The 16,726-nt window shown below is 53.9% G+C and overlaps 1 protein-coding gene across 1 annotated transcript; it reads right to left on the bottom strand.

The window, feature by feature from the left end:
* Positions 1-15,197: 15,197 nt before the first annotated feature.
* Positions 15,198-15,977, bottom strand: LOC103631485 (uncharacterized). The gene is made up of 2 exons (XM_008652385.1): positions 15,771-15,977; positions 15,198-15,395 (listed from the first exon to the last, which is right to left on the bottom strand). Exons 1-2 carry the CDS (start codon positions 15,954-15,956, stop codon positions 15,198-15,200), a joined length of 384 nt encoding a protein of 127 aa, XP_008650607.1. The 5' UTR covers positions 15,957-15,977.
* Positions 15,978-16,726: the final 749 nt, after the last annotated feature.

The raw sequence follows: 16,726 nt of genomic DNA, 5'->3' as shown, positions 1-16,726 counted from the left end.
ATGTTTCAGTTAATTAATTAATTAATTAATGGTTTGTCCTATGGTTATTAAAATAGCAATTTAATTTATAGTTTTAAGTTGCACTTTTATAAATATATGTTAACGTCATTAATACCAACGCAAATGTTTTGATTCATTACTTGCTTAGTGCAATCGTAATCGTGACGTGTATTTAGTAGTTCTCGTATGTCACGTCTTTTATAGTCTGTGAATTGTTATTTATTCTATTACGCGTAAACCCGTTACGTCTCGTTTTAGTCGTGTCAACTTCGTGATAACGTTGATTTGTCAGATCACATATTTTAGACATATTTTAGATAATTTATTTAATGTTTGCTCGACTAATATTGATTAGATTAATATTCCGATTAGATTATGAATAGTTTTCAACTTGCGCTGTGATAATAAACACTAACATGGTTAATGTTAACTTAAATTCTTTTTATTTATTTAATATTTGCTTAGTATAAACCTGCCGCCTATTTAATTTTCCCTGCCTGTCGCGCGTATTGTTCTACACGCGGTGGCGTGCTCGTTCTCTCTAGTCGCGCGGGCTGTCTCGTGCGTTGTTTCGCGCGTTGTCCGCATGCTAAGCCATGTGTGTCCACGCGTCGTTCGCATGCTGTCGTGCTGTTTCATGCATCGTAAATTCGCATCGCTTAGAATCTCTTGTGTTAATTAAATTACTTATTTATTTGACAACTGTTGGTATAGCAGATTAATCAAAACTAAATAGCAGTTATAATTTATGTTTGATAACGTTGAATTAAATGTTATAGCTAATACTGGTTTAGTGTAAACCCGTTAACTTCTTGACTGTAGCTTCGAGTTCGACGTTTCTTTTCCTTGTGTGACCATAGTAGCACGCTCTATTTTGTATTGCATGTTTTATTATTATTATGTTTCTCTCTGAATGATGTAATGTTCTTATGCATATATATGTTTGCTTGTTTGTGCCTGTTTGTATTCGCTGTGCGTCGCGAATAGATTGCGATCCGTTTCCGAGCTTCGAGGAATCAAAGATCAAGCGTTGGCGACCAAGTGATCCAGTTCTTCGAGTTCCACGAGATCGAAGACCCTGAGCATCTGTTTGGTGAAGGCAAGTGTCCTCTGACCCATTATGTCCTATTTACTTTTTAATTCACTGCCCCGCACTACTTAATTAAAACCTAAGGATTGACTAGCTTTTTACTTTACCTTATCCTTGTTTACCTTTTGGGTTATCATGATTAGCTTCATGCTATTGCTTTACTTCAATCAATGAACATGATGTGAATATTTATGATACGATGATGTTATCCCGATGATGATCTTATGATACTTTAGGGGACTCAGGTTGTTTCCTGAGTACCTCTCCGTAAGGACCTGTTCGGGGAGTGACAACCCGGGATAACAGTGCAACCATGAGGGTGGAATGGGACGCCCTTAGCTGATTAATTAGAGGAACCAGAGGAGTAGTTGGCTTCGCCGTAGGGCCGTCAATGGGGTCCGGGCATAGTACTTGCTCTGCCGAGGCGGGTTGCTGAGGTTCTTGATTTGGTTTTGTTAGTCACCCTTCCTTTGGGGAGATGTACTGTGTTTATCAAACTGGAGAAACCTAACGGGCGGCTATGACCTCTGGGAAATCTTTGTAAAGGCTACGTAGTGAGACCCTGCTAGGTCACCTTGGAAGTGATCAATGGAGAGTCATGATCTCCGGGCAAGACGGGAATCACGGCTCATGGGTAAAGTGTGCGACCTCTGCAGAGGGTTAGAAACTGATATATCAGTCGTGCTCACGGTTATGAGCGGCCTTGGGATCCTCTTTGATTAGAGATACAGATGGTTCGAGATACAATGGTTCTACTAATGTTTTTGGTTCGATGATGATCACGATGTTTCCTCGATGAGGAAATGGCTCATGGGATGGTTATATGATAAAACTTGGCTTCTACAAATAATAAATACCTGACCAACTAAAAGCAACTGCTTGAGCTTAACCCCACATAAAGCTAGTCCACCTCAGCCAAACGGGACATTTGCTGAGTACGTTGATGTGTACTCACCCTTGCTTTCACAAAACACCAGGTTGCCTTTGGTGCAATCTATGCTCAAGTAAAGAAGAAGGCGTCGAGGCGGATCTCCAGGAGTTCCAGGACTTCGACGAGTTCGAGGATTAGGCTAGCGACCACCCCCAGTCAGCTGCCTGTGGTGGGTTTATTTACGTTGGCTACGTTTTTATTCTGTGTACTTTGATTATATTATGTAAATGACTCTAGTCTTTATATTATTACTTACTCTTTATTGTTATTCGAAGCATTGTGCTATGATGAGTCATTTATGTAATCGCCGTGTACGTGAATTTCTGATCCTGGCACGTACATGGTTCGCATTCGGTTTACCTTCCAAAACCGGGTGTGACAACGACAACGACAAGAGGGAGGATCACAAGGCAGAGGAGTTCCCCGAGGTCCACGACTGCTTCATGATCTACGGTGGGCAAGTGGCGAACGCCTCGGCTCGGTACCGCAAGCAAGAGCGTCGGGAGGTCTGCTCGGTAAAGGTGGCTGCGCCAGTCTACCTAGACTGGTCCGACAAGCCCATCACCTTCGACCAGGGCGACCACCCCGACCGCGTGCCGAGTCCGGGGAAATACCCGCTCGTTGTCGACCCGTCATCGGCAAGTCAGGCTCACCAAGGTCCTCATGGACGGAGGCAGCAGCCTCAACATCATCTACGCCGAGACCCTCGGGCTCCTGCGGATAGATCTGTCCTCGGTCCGGGCAGGCGCGGCGCCTTTCCACGGGATCGTCCCTGAGAAACGCGTCCAGCCCCTCGGACAACTCGATCTACCCGTCTGCTTCGGGACTCCCTCCAACTTCCGAAGGGAAACCCTCACGTTCGAGGTGGTCGGGTTCCGAGGAACCTACCACGCTGTGTTGGGGAGGCCATGCTACGCCAAGTTCATGGCCGTCCCCAACTACACCTACCTCAAGCTCAAGATGTTGGGCCCCAACGGGGTCATCACCGTCGGCCCCATGTACCGACACACGTACGAATGCGACGTGGAGTGCGTGGAGTACGCCGAGGCCCTCGCCGAATCCGAGGCCCTCATCGCCGACCTGGAGAGCCTCTCCAAGGAGGCGCCAGACGTGAAGCGCCATGCCGGCAACTTTCAGCCAGCGGAGACGGTTAATTCCGTCCCTCTCGACCCCAGCAACGACGCCTCCAAGCAGATCCGGATCGGCTCCGAGCTCGATCCCAAATAGGAAGCAGTGCTCGTCGACTTTCTCCGTGCAAACGCCGACGTTTTCGCGTGGAGTCCCTCGGACATGCTCGGCATACCGAGGGATGTCGTCGAGCACTCGCTGGATATCCGAGCTGGAGCCCGACCCGTGAAGCAGCCTCTACGCCGATTCGACGAAGAAAAGCGCAGAGCCATAGGCGAGGAGATCCACAAGCTAATGGCGGAGGGGTTCATCAAAGAGGTATTCCATCCCGAATGGCTCGCCAACCCTGTGCTTGTGAGAAAGAAAGGAGGGAAATGGCGGATGTGTGTAGACTACACTGGTCTAAACAAAGCATGTACAAAAGTTCCCTACCCTCTGCCTCGCATCAATCAAATCGTGGATTCCACTGCTGGGTGCGAAACCCTGTTTTTCCTCGATGCCTACTCAGGGTATCACCAAATCAGGATGAAAGAGTCCGACCAGCTCGCGACTTCTTTCATCACACCTTTCGGCATGTACTGTTATGTTACCATGTCGTTTGGTTTGAGGAATGCGGGTGCGACATACCAAAGGTGCATGAACCACGTGTTCGGCGAACACATTGGTCGAACGGTCGAGGCTTACGTCGATGACATCATAGTCAAGACGAGGAAAGCCTCTGACCTCCTTTCCGACCTTGAAGCGACATTCCGATGTCTCAAGGCGAAAGGCGTAAAACTCAATCCTGAGAAGTGCGTCTTCGGAGTCCCCCGAGGCATGCTCTTGGGGTTCATCGTCTCCGAGCGGGGCATCAAGGCCAACCCGGAGAAAATCGCAGCCATCACCAACATGGGCCCATCAAGGACTTGAAAGGCGTACAGAGGGTCACGAGATGCCTTGCGGCTCTGAGCCATTTCATCTCGCGCCTCGGCGAAAGAAGCCTGCCTCTGTACCGCCTCTTAAGGAAGGTCGAGTGCTTCACTTGTACCCCTGAGGCCGAGGAAGCCCTCGGGAACCTGAAGGCGCTCCTCATGAACGCGTCCATCTTGGTTCCCCCCGCTGCCGGAGAAGCCCTCTTGATCTACGTCGCCGCTACCACTCAGGTGGTCAGCGCCGTGATCGTGGTTGAGAGACGAGAAGAGGGACATGCATTGCCCGTCCAGAGGCCAGTCTACTTCATCAGTGAGGTACTGTCCGAGACCAAGATCCGCTACCCACAAATTCAGAAGCTGTTGTACGCGGTGATCCTGACGCGGCAGAAGTTGCGACACTACTTCGAGTCTCATCCGGTGACTGTGGTGTCATCCTTCCCCCTGGGGGAGATCATCCAGTGCCGAGAGGCCTCGGGTAGGATTGCAAAGTGGGCAGTGGAAATCATGGGCGAGACAATCTCGTTTGCCCCTCGGAAGGCCATCAAGTCCCAAGTCTTGGCGGACTTTGTGGCTGAATGGGTCGATACCCATCTCCCAACAGCTCTGATCCAACCGGAACTCTGGACCATGTTTTTCGACGGGTCACTGATGAAGACAGGGGCAGGCGCGGGCCTGCTCTTCATCTCGCCCCTCGGGAAGCACCTACGCTACGTGCTATGCCTCCACTTCCCGGCGTCCAACAATGTGGCCGAGTACGAGGCTCTGGTCAACGGGTTGCGCATCGCCATCGAGCTAGGGGTTCGATGCCTCGACGCTCGCAGTGACTCGCAGCTCGTCATTGACCAAGTCATGAAGAACTCCCACTACCGCGACCCGAAGATGGAAGCCTACTGCGATGAGGTTCGGCGCCTGGCGGACAAGTTCTACGGGCTCGAGCTCTACCACATCGCCCGACGATACAACGAGACTGCGGACGAGCTGGCTAAGATAGCCTCGGGGCGGACAACGGTTCCCCCGGACGTCTTCTCCCGAGACCTGCATCAACCTTCCGTCAAGACCGACGACGCGCCCGAGCCCGAGAAGGCCTCGGCCCAGCCCGAGGCACCCTCGGCCCCCGAGGGTGAGGCACTGCGCGTCGAGGAGGAGCGGAGCGGGGTCACGCCTAATCGAAACTGGCAGACCCCGTACCTGCAATATCTCCACCGAGGAGAGCTACCCCTCGACCAAGCCGAAGCTCGGCAGTTGGCGCGGCGCGCCAAGTCGTTTGTCTTGCTGGGGGACGGGAAGGAGCTCTACCACCGCAGCCCCTCAGGCATCCTCCAGCGATGCATATCCATCGCCGAAGGCCAGAAGCTCTTACAAGAAATACACTCGAGGGCTTGCGGTCATCACGCAGCGCCTCGAGCCCTTGTTGGAAACGCCTTCCGGCAAGGTTTCTACTGGCCGACCGTGGTGGCCGACGCCACTAGAATTGTCCGCACCTGCCAAGGGTGTCAATTCTATGCGAGGCAGACACACTTGCCTGCTCAGGCTCTGCAGACCATACCTATCACCTGGTCGTTTGCTGTGTGGGGTCTGGACCTTGTTGGCCCCTTGCAGAAGGCACCCGAGGTCTACACGCACCTGCTGGTCGCCATCGACAAATTCTCCAAGTGGATCGAGGTCCGACCCCTAAACAGCATCAGATCCGAACAGGCGGTGGCATTCTTCACCAACATCATCCATCGCTTTGGGGTCCCGAACTCCATCATCACCGACAACGGTACCCAGTTCACCGGCAGAAAGTTCCTGGACTTCTGCGAGGATCACCACATCCAGGTGGACTGGGCCGTCGTGGCTCACCCCATGACGAATGGGCAAGTAGAGCGTGCCAACGGTATGATTCTGCAAGGACTCAAGCCGCGGATCTACAACGACCTCAACAAGTTCGGCAAGCGATGGATGAAGGAGCTCCCCTCGGTGGTCTGGGGTCCGAGGACAACGCCGAGCCGAGCTGCGGGCTTCACACCGTTCTTTCTAGTCTATGGGGCCGAGGCCATCTTGCCCATAGACTTAGAATACGGTTCCCCGAGGACGAGGGCCTACGACGACCAAAGCAATCGAGCTAACCGAGAAGACGCACTGGACCAGCTGGAAGAGGCTCGGGACATGGCCTTACTACACTCGGCGTGGTATCAGCAGTCCCTGCGACGCTACCACGCTCGAGGGGTTCGGTCCCGAGACCTCCAGGTGGGCGACTTGGTGCTTCGGCTGCGACAAGACGCCCGAGGGCGGCACAAGCTCACGCCTCCCTGGGAAGGGCCGTTCGTCATCGCCAAGGTTCTAAAGCCCGGGACGTACAAGCTGGCCAACAGTCAAGGCGAGGTCTACAGCAATGCTTGGAACATCCGACAGCTACGTCGCTTCTACCCTTAAGATGCTTTCAAGTCGTTCATACACCTCGTTCACACACAAAAGTCTAACCATCAAGGAAGGGTCAGCCTTGCCTCGGCAAAGCCCGACCCTCCCTCGGGGGCTAGAAGGGGGGAACCCCCTCCGCGTCAAAATTTTCCTCGGAAAAGATCTTTTCTACTAGAACGTCTTTCGTGCTTTTCGACTACTTTGAAAGTGGGATCCTGAAAACGACGGAGTACACGTAAGCAGCCAAGGCTGACCGAGCCGAGGGACTCCTACGCCTCTGGGATACGGATACCTCACTCATCACCTTCTGCGATAAGTAACTCACGCTCGGATAAGTGATTCCGTGGACTGAACAAGTCTTCACGCTCGAAAACTCTTCTGCCGAAACGATTTTTCGGGCCTTCTCGACTATATCGATGGCAGAATCCTACGAACGAGTAAGAGTACACGTAAGCGGCAAGGCCGACCGAGCCGAGGGACTCCTACGCCTCCGGGATACGGATACCTCACTCATCACCTTCCGTGAAAAGTAACTCTCGCTCGGACAAACAAGAGGAAAAGAAACGCAGCTTTACAACACGACGATAGTATGTTTGGGCCTCGGCGGCCGCAGAAAACATACGCACACTACAAGATAAACCGATCCTGCAGGCTCGGACCTTGACAGTTGGAGGGAGCAGCAGCACCCTCGGCGTCAACTACACATTCGGCAAAGTCCGACCGAGCCTCGGACGGCAACGCGGTCAGAGGATCTCTACTCCGAAGGACGACATCAGCACCGTGCCCGGGCCATCGCCGCCAGGGTCTTCTCCAGGAATCCGGTCCGAGCAGACAGCTCGGCCGGTCACCCCGAAGCCTCAGCCAGCTGTCCCCCGAGGACATCAGCCCGGCTCGTGGCCTCGGCAACTCGGTTCCGGCGTCGGTCCCACCAGTGGACGGCCCGGCCAGGCTCCGGCCGACGAAGTCTTCTTTTCAAGCCAACTCTGCCTCTGTCCATGCTGGCACCGCTGCCTCCGGCTTCGGCTCATCGAAGAGCGGCCGAGGGTTCCCTTTAACTAAGCAAGAGAAGCCTCGGGCGGCAAGGCCGACCGAGCCGAGGGACTCCTACGCCTCCGGGATATGGATACCTCACTCGTCACCTTCGCACGAGGCAACTCACACTTGGTTAAGTGGTTCAGTTAGCTGACAGGCGAGTCCTAGTGCTCGAAATGAGGAAAAAACACGGCTCAGTGTCGAAAATACATACATGTTCAGGCCCCGACAGCCATAATGAACAAGACACCGGCACTCAAGGTGCCATTACAAACGGAACTCCGGTTCCGTCCCCGCGGGTATGAACAACCTCCACACCGGGGAGCCTGCGGGGCGACAAGCTCCGGGCGACTCGCCAGCGACCTCTGCAGCAGCAGCCATGGTCCCAGGACGGACGCAGCCACCGGAAGGCTCTCGTTCGCGTCCCCACTCAAGGGACGCGAACCAGATATTAAAGCCAAAGAGCTGGGGGTCGGTCCGTAGGCGGCGCTGACAGCCTCGACGGTGGGTAAGCTTTCTCCAGCTGCCACCACGTCAGCACCGATGGCGGCGTCCGCCTGTCCACCAACGCCGCACCAGCAAGCGCGGGCCGCTCCAAAGCGCACCGGCAGGTCCTCGCTCCTGTCCTCGCCACGAAAGCGAGGATAGAGGACGGAATGTTGCATCCTAGCTGGGCAGCAACAGTTCGCCTTCCCCGGCATGGCTGGAGGACGCCTCCTCCGCAGAGCTGGAGGATGGTTTCCACCACCAGAAGCTGGAAGAAGAGGTGGCCAGCCGACCCGTGCGGGAGGTAGAGCCCCGGCTCACCTCGCTCTCCGCCCCAGCCAGGATGATGAAGATCCTTGAAGCTGAGGGCGGGACCAAGATCGCAGCCCGGCTCGCTTCTCCCCACCATCGAACTGGTGGTCACCATCTTGGGTGACCACCGGCGAGGGGATGCGGCCGGGCTACCTGATGAAAATCCTTGAAGCCGAACGATGACTGAAAGGTACCAACTTCCGTGAAGTTGTGTTCCTCCAACGACAAGGCGGAAGGACTGCGAGTGTTCCCCATTCGGGGGCTCGGAAGGTGGAAAGACGCGACGCATGAGGGGAGCGCAAAGACATGGCTGCCTTTCAAGGGGGTCACCCTCCTTTTAAAAGGCAACTCTCCCCACTTGCGTCCTCAGCCATCGCGGGCTGAGTCTTCTCCAACACGCTCCAAGGTCCTCCCCCTACGACACGGGGGCTGGGTCCCGCGCGTCATGCAAGCTGGCCCAGGGCAGAAGAAGCCAAACCGCCGTGCGCGGTGCGCGCAACTGCCCGGCGGTTACGAGCATTCCTCCACTTTCGCCCAGACCAGCGGGTGAAAGGGCGGACCGCCATGCAGGCGGCATGCAACCGCACCAATGGGGCGCACCCTTTCGACTTCGACGCGTCCAGCATGGAGGCCCAGGCCCACACGTCATGCAACCAGTTCGCCGGTTGCTACGTGCAAGAAACTGCACCGCCACTCGCGCCACTACCGTGCCTCCTTGACTGCGGAACCAGTACTGCGGCTCAAGGCAACCCTGCGCATGACCCAACAGTGCCAACCAGGCACATTGGTCACGGGGCAGTCAGCCGCGGGAGAAGGCACGACGGTCGATACGGCCAGAAATGGGCTGGCAGTAATGGCGGTGGCAGGCGGGCGGAAGCAGCGGTCAAGTCGTCAACCAAGCTCACGTCCCCTCCTGGGACAGCGAGAGAACCCTCTCCCACGGCGTGAAGACGGCGCGCCCGTGTTCCGTTCCTCGAACGGCTCGCGCACGCGCAACGGCCGCCCCGTGAACCACTCGTCCCGTCGCATTAACTCTGCGGCAGGACGGGCGGCACCTTTGGCGGGCGAAGCAGGCGACGCTTCACCTCCGCCATAATGACCGCGTCAAAAAAGGTGCGCCACGTCATTCGATTTTGTATCCTTTTCCTCTTCCTCTTTCTCTCTCTTACAACAGGGACCGGGAAAGGGGATACCCCGAAAGGGATCCTTCTCCACGAAGGAAACGGGCCCCGAGCCCCCCTACTGATCAGAGGTTCGAAGGCTGGCCCCTCGGAGGGGTTCAACAGCCGCCTCAGAGCGCTCGGGCTCCACGCTCACTACTGGTCAGAGGTTCGAAGGCCGGCCCCTTGGAAGGGTTCAACGGCCGCCTCAGGCCACTCGGGCTCCGCGCCCACTACTGATCAGGGGTTCGTAGGCTGGCCCTCGAAGGGTTCGACAGCCACCTTAGACGTAGAGCGAGGGATGACCCTGGGTACGTTCGATACATAACCAAGGCTCGGGCTACGCTCCCGAGGTACCCTAGGACATTTCCGAGACCAACGGGAACGATTTTGTAACGGAATCCCATCAGAGGGAGGCATCGAGCCCTCGGACCCCGTCAAAAGGGGACCGGGTCCGGCAAATCACCCGCAGGTACTTTTGGAGCGTGCCTCCGGGCCACTAGCCAACCCCTAGCAAATGGGGCACGGGCGTCCACTCGGATTACCCGTTAGCAGCTCACTAGAGACACCATGTTCGGCGCCCTCCAAGGGCAACATGGCGCTTTTCCCCCCATCCTCCTTGCAGAAAGGCGACACAGGGGCGTATGTAAAAAAGTCGAGTCTATCCTTGACCATCCTCTCGCTCTGTGCGGAGGCTCGGGGGCTGCTCTCGCAAACCCGGCTCCGGCCAAACCGTTGACAGCGTCAACATACCAGCCCGAGAACTTGGGACCCGACCGTGCACCCGGGCTACGGCCAGCTCGCATGAGGGAACAACCAGACCGGACAAAGCATCACGAAACGCATTAAGACCTCGAAGGAGTCAAACCACTCCTCCGAGGCCTCGGGGGCTACACCCGGCGGGTGCGCTCGCGCGCACCCACCGGAACAAAACGCAACCGAGAAAGGCCGGTCCCCTTGCAAAAAAGTGCGACAAAAGCCTCCAAGCGAGTATTAACACTCCCTTCGAGGCTCGGGGGCTACTGTCGGGGACCATAATTAGGGGTACCCCCAAGACTCCTAATCTCAGCTGGTAACCCCCATCAGCACAAAGCTGCAAAGGCCTGATGGGTGCGATTAAGTCAAGGCTCGGTCCACTCAAGGGACACGATCTCGCCTCGCTCGAGCCCAACCTCGGGCAAGGGCAGCCGACCCCGGAGGATTTACGTCTCGCCCGAGGGCCCCCTCAAGCAACGGACACACCTTCGGCTCGCCCGAGGCCCAGCCTTCGCCAAGAAGCAACCTTGGCCAAATCGCCACGCTGACCGACCGTATCGCAGGAGCATTTAATGCAAGGATGGCCTGACACCTCATCCTGACGCACGCCCTTCAGTCGATAGAGCCGAAGTGACCGCAGTCACTTCGCCGCTCCACTGACCGGACTGACAAGAGGACAGCGCCGCCTGCGCCGCTCCGACTACTGTGCCACTCGACAGAGTGAGGCTGACAGCAGCCAAGTCCAACCTCGGGCGCCATAGGAAGCTCCGCCTCGCCCGACCCCAGGGCTCGGACTCGGCCTCGGCCCCGGAAGACGACGAACTCCGCCTCGCCCGACCCCAGGGCTCGGACTCGACCTCGGCCCCGAAAGACGACGAACTCCGCCTCGCCCGACCCCAGGGCTCGGACTCGGCCTCGGCCCCGGAAGACGACGAACTCCGCCTCGCCCGAGCCCAGGGCTCGGCCCTGACCTCAGCCGACAGTCTCCTCCTTGCCCGACCTAGGGGCTCGGACTCGACCTCGACCTCGGAAGATAGACTCGACCTCGACCTCGGAGGAGCCTCCGCCTCGCTCGACCCAGGGCTCGGACCGACCACATCGCAGGAGGGGCCATCATTGCCCTACCCCTAGCTAGCTTTGGCTACGGGGAACAAGACCAGCGTCCCATCTGGCTCGCCCCGGCAAAGCAAATAATGATGGCGCCCCGCGTGATCCATGACGACGGCGGCTCTCAGCCCCCTTACGGAAGCAAGGAGATGTCAGTAAGGACTCGACAGCCCCGACAGCTGTCCTTCTGCCAGGCTCCAGCGCTCCTCCGACAGCCACGACATCTCATGAACAGGGTGCCAAAACCTCTCCGGCTGCCACGACGGCATGTACTTAGGGCACTAGCTCCTCTCTGCTAGACACGTTAGCACACTGCTACATCTCCCATTGTACACCTGGACCCTCTCCTTACGCCTATAAAAAGAAGGTCCAGGGCCCTCTTATAGGAGGTTGGCCGCGCGGGGAGGACGGGACGGCGCGTGTAGGCCTCTCGCTCCCTCCCACGCGGACGCTTGTAACCCCCTACTGCAAGCGCACCTGACCCGGGCGCGGGACAAACACGAAGGTCGCAGGGTTTCCCCTTTTACGCCTGTCTCCCTCTGGTTTTCCCCCCTTCGCGCTCCGTCTCGCGCCGACCCATCTGGGCTGGGGCACGCGGCAACAATTTACTCGTCGGTCCAGGGACCCCCGGGGTCGAAACACCGACAATCGTGATCTTGTCGAGCGCTACAATCTGCCTTCCTCTGAAGCCACAAAGAGGGTGTGTAGCATCATGAATCTTATCCTCTTGCTCTTGCATCTGTCTGAAGGCCTTAGCAAATATAATATCCGCTGCACTGCCTGTATCAACTAGAACATTGTGGACTAGAAATCCTTTGATAACGCAAGAAATAACCATAGCATCATTGTGAGGGTAATCATTGAGCTAAAGGTCCTCTTTGGAGAAGGTAATTGGGATGTGGGACCATCTCGACTTGATGAAGGGTCCCTGCACCCCGACATGTTGTACCCTTCTCTGTGCCTCCTTCTTCTGGTTCTTGTTGGCCGGCTCTGAGCATGAACCGTCTATTATCGGGAGTACCAGCTTCGTAGCCGAAGCAGCTCCAGCTTGGTTGTTGAACGAAGCCATCAACTCAAAAAGTGGAAGTGAGTTCACCGGAGGTGGGCGCCAATGTTGGGGACTTGTTCTCAAATGCTATGAATTAAGAACAAGGCAACATAAAATGTTAAATATTAATGCCCTTCGTCCACTGAAGCATTATCTCCCCAAGGATTTAATGAACTTCGGACGAAGGCCATGAGCAAGATATCACGAAGGTCATACCTTTGTGATTAGAGTTATAAAACAATGTAGGATGAAATATAAAAAATATGAAACATAAGGGAATGATATATCAAGAACACATAAGATTATTCACATATTTTATTATACAAACCTAAATATTAAAACATAATATTTAGGTACATTTATACCTTCGCCTTGGCAGAAAGCAATAATTCCAGCGTAATGTGCCAGCGATTACAAGATTGCGTGAACAGTACAGGGGTACTGTTCACCTATTTATAGGCACAGGGCGCAGCCTGTGTATAATTACATTTATGCCCTTTACAATCAACTACAATAATGACACAGAATATCATGGGTGTTTAGGTCATTTCATCTTTAAGTCGGTTCACCCCTTCGTCTTGAGACATGTCACTGTGCCGAAGCTTTATAGGCGATAGCTTCGGCACTGCTTTTGAGAAGATATGTCGAAGGTGTTTCTTTCTTTAGGAGCTTCGGCTACGAAGCATACCCCCAACAATAGATTTTGGGAATCAAAAGATATGACTGTTTCTTCTGGACGGTTCTATAGCGCTGAACTGACTCGGACATAGCTCTTCTTGCTGATTCGCCCTTGATATATTTTGTCCTTCCTCTTTGGTGAACCTAAGTAATATCAACATACACGACTTAGGTAGCATAAAGTTCTCATTGGTGTTTAATTGAAATTCATAAAGTAGCGCGTGCACCTCTTGCTGTAGCTTCTTAGCTCGGCTTCGTGTAATTGGTCCATCAAAGACTTGGGTTGGTGATGATGTTGGTTGTACTTGAGTTGATGTAGTATGACTTGGGGGTTGTAATGTGTTGCTTAATGGCGTGGTCATATCATCCTCCTCCCCTTGAAAAGGAGTCGTCCTCGACTCTGAAGTGTCTTCACTTGTATATGGTAAGAGGTCAGCAACATTGAACATGTTGCTCACGCCATAGCTTGGTGGAAGATCTATCTTGTATGCATTATCATTGATCTTGGCAAGAACACGAAATGGGCCATCCCCTCGTGGCATCAATTTGGATTTGTGCTGCTCAGGAAAACGCTCCTTGAGCAAGTGAATCCAAACCAAGTCCCCCGGTTCAAATAACACTTTCTTCCTATGCTTATTCATACTTGCAGCCTTGCGCACTGCTTTGAGCTCAATTGCTTCCTTGGTCTTCTCATGTATTTTTTTATATATACAGCACGCTTGGAAGCTTCCATATTGGTTCTTTCCTGCAATGGAAGGGGCAACAAATCTATCGCACTACACCAAAATAGTAAACTTCCTAGAGCCTAAACCCTAGGAAGTTAGGCCTAAACTCTAGGAAGTTAGCGAAACTCTCGGAAGTTAAGCCATCCCGTCGGTAGTTTGGCTCTCGAAAATTTTTTGTCGGAAGTTAGCTTAACTTTCTAGAGGGCTCTAGGAAGTTAGCTAACTTCCTACGGCTTAATAAGCCTCTCGGAAGTTAGTAGATTCTCGGAAGTTAGCAGTTTCACGCCGTCAGCTGACTAACTTCCTACGACTTACTATAGCCCCTAGGAAGTTAGCTGGATAACTTCCTACGACTTACTGTAGCCTCTAGGAAGTTAGCTGGCTAACTTCCTACGGCTTACTGTAGCCCCTAGGAAGTAAGCTGACTAACTTCCTACGGCTGACTGCAACCCCTAGGAAGTTAATAACCCTCTAGGAAGTTAATTTGACCAGCATTACAAATGCTATTTATATTTTACACCACATTCCACAACATAACAAATATATCAACAGCTATATAGCACAACATATTTTCACATAAAACATCTCACACACAATTTTACACCACATTCCACAACATAACAAATATATCAACGACACCGGGACGTGTATCCCTTGGGCCTGTGCTAGTTGCTACAAATTTGTCGAACTCATTCACATCTGCGTTTTAAATCAATACATATCTTAAATTGAAAGCTATTATCTTCTGAACTTACTTGTATGAGTGTTTGCTGTTGTTGAATCTGTGTAGCATAATATTCATGTTGCGCAGCTTGTTGTTTCAAGTAATCCTGATGTCGCCTAAGTTCTTCTCACAGTTGCTCCACTTCTGCTGGATCTTGAGTGGAGCGAAGGGAGCTACGAGCAGCAGACCTCGATGAACCTCCACGCTGAACCCTCACCTGGCTCGAGTCGATGATGTTAGCAAACATTGTGTACCTACAAAACAAGTAACATCATGCCAGATTAAGAATACATGTATTGCACTCAACCAATGAAACAATATAAGATATGTAGAGTCCTCACCTTCCATGAGCACCACAACCATAACCAGAAATTACAACAAGTCAACTACAATCAACGAAAATGGCTTAAATTGTCCTTACCATTCGTTTTGCCAAACAAAAGTGATCATCACTTCCATACCTGTGATACGACTCGGTATGGAACACGAGGTCACGCTAAAAACTGCTCCTACTATGGGAACCCGGCCTTGTAGAGCGCCAATCATCATCTAGATTAATGATTAATGATGGACGACCACTATAAGCGCGTAGGAGCAAATAAGATCAGTCCGAATTATGGAGGACAGCCCAATCTCCGTGGCGTCTACATGATAGGGACTGCGAGGGGGGAATCCATCACCGTCATCGTCGAGTGGTGGGTAGCAAAGTCTAGTACTCCATAACTATCGCGCGGTGTGGTGTGTGCCAACCACCTGACGATCCACCAACTACCACACGTACTCTTGAGCACGGCAGAAACGTGTTGGAGAACAGAACGGTGAGGATGGTTGTGTTACGTACCAGGGCGGTGCGGAGGCCGAGCGCTTTCCTCGTGGCGATGTTCCTCTCGCTGTCGTCCAGGAACAGCTGACAGAGCAAACAGCGTCAGGTTTCAATCATCCATGCTAATAAAATGATAGTAATATACGACGGATGTCACGGATATAATAATAATAATCGTAAAAATTTGTCTCCATCCAAAGCAGTAGTCCATCAGTTTTGTTTTTACCTTTGTCTAATACGTAACTAAAATAGTCTTGCCCAGTGCTCTACGACTCCGGGCAAACATAAACGATGATAATAATAATAAAAAAGCTTTTTTTGGGGACATGGATTTAATAATCTTCTAACCACGCCTAGAGAACCTGGATAAAACTACGTACCGACCAATCTACTACGTACCCAAGTAGTACTGTAATAAGTGAGCGAGTAGTGACTGCCCGCGGGCCAGCTATCACGTACCGTCCGGCGTGGGTTGGAGCCGGCGGCGCGCAGCCCGGCGACGATTGCATCCACCACCGGTTTGGCCGGGCGCCGGTCGACGGCGTGCGCGTAGTCGCCGAACAGGTGCGGGTTCATGGTCTCGAAGCACACGACGGCGTCGAAGACGGCCTCATCCACGCCCAGCCGCTCCAGCGCCCACTCCATATGCGCGCGGTCCGAGTTGGTGAACAGCAGCGCATCACAATTTCACATGGTTAGCTAGCGCTAGCTGCTGGTCAGGTCGTGTCCCAAGTGAAGTAAGTGCCTCGCTTCCATCTGTTCTGCTCTGGATATGCACCACTTTGCGCTGCGGGTGCGGGATGCTCTGCAGCAGCCGCGCCAGCTGCGGGTCGCGCGCGATCCTGTCGTACGGTAGCCTGCCGTGCATGTAGCTGCAGATGCAAGAGAGCGGATTAATCCCCTGACTGTTTCTGACGAAATGCACTTGCCTCCGGCGCGGTTTTTTTTGCGTGCTGACCTGTGGTACTCGTCCGGGTGCACGAGTTACATATTGTAAAACCATCGACAACGACAACTAAACTGTGAGCTGGCGGTCAACGCTCACCTGGGAGGACGCTGTCGAAGGGGGAGGTCGCGGCCATGGCAGCCTGGCAGGCGGGAGAGCTTGGTTGGGAACGCGAGGACGAAACGTGGAACGGGAGAGGTCGGGGGCCGGGCGCGTCGGGGGCGGCCACGTCGGGGGCCGGGCGCGGCGGAGGCAGCCGCGGCGGCGGCCGGGGCGGGCGAGGGCGGCCTTGCACGTCGGGGGCGGCCACGGCCGGGGGCGGGGGCGGCCGGGCGTGGGAGCGGCGGCTGGGGCTGGCCGGGCGTGGGAGAGGCGGCCGCGGGAGAGGCGGCCGGCGCGGTGGAGACATAGGTCTGATTGAGAGAAGAGAGAGAAGAGATAAGGTTGAGGGAGGTTAAAAATAAAAAAA

This window comes from Zea mays, chromosome 6 (genome assembly GCF_902167145.1).
Source record: "Zea mays cultivar B73 chromosome 6, Zm-B73-REFERENCE-NAM-5.0, whole genome shotgun sequence".
Taxonomy (NCBI): domain Eukaryota; kingdom Viridiplantae; phylum Streptophyta; class Magnoliopsida; order Poales; family Poaceae; genus Zea; species Zea mays.
Note: the sequence above shows the minus strand (reverse complement) of the source record. Positions and strands in the feature narration are given on the sequence as shown.

What these genes read in the sequence shown, in the direction of transcription:
- LOC103631485 (XM_008652385.1), bottom strand. Translation starts at nt 15,956, where the DNA reads ATGGAGTGGGCGCTGGAGCGGCTGGGCGTGGATGAGGCCGTCTTCGAC. An exon ending in GCTCCAACCCACGCCGGACG is followed by an intron (nt 15,396 to 15,770) that starts GTACGTGATAGC and finishes TTGCTCTGTCAG; the next exon opens with CTGTTCCTGGACGACAGCGA.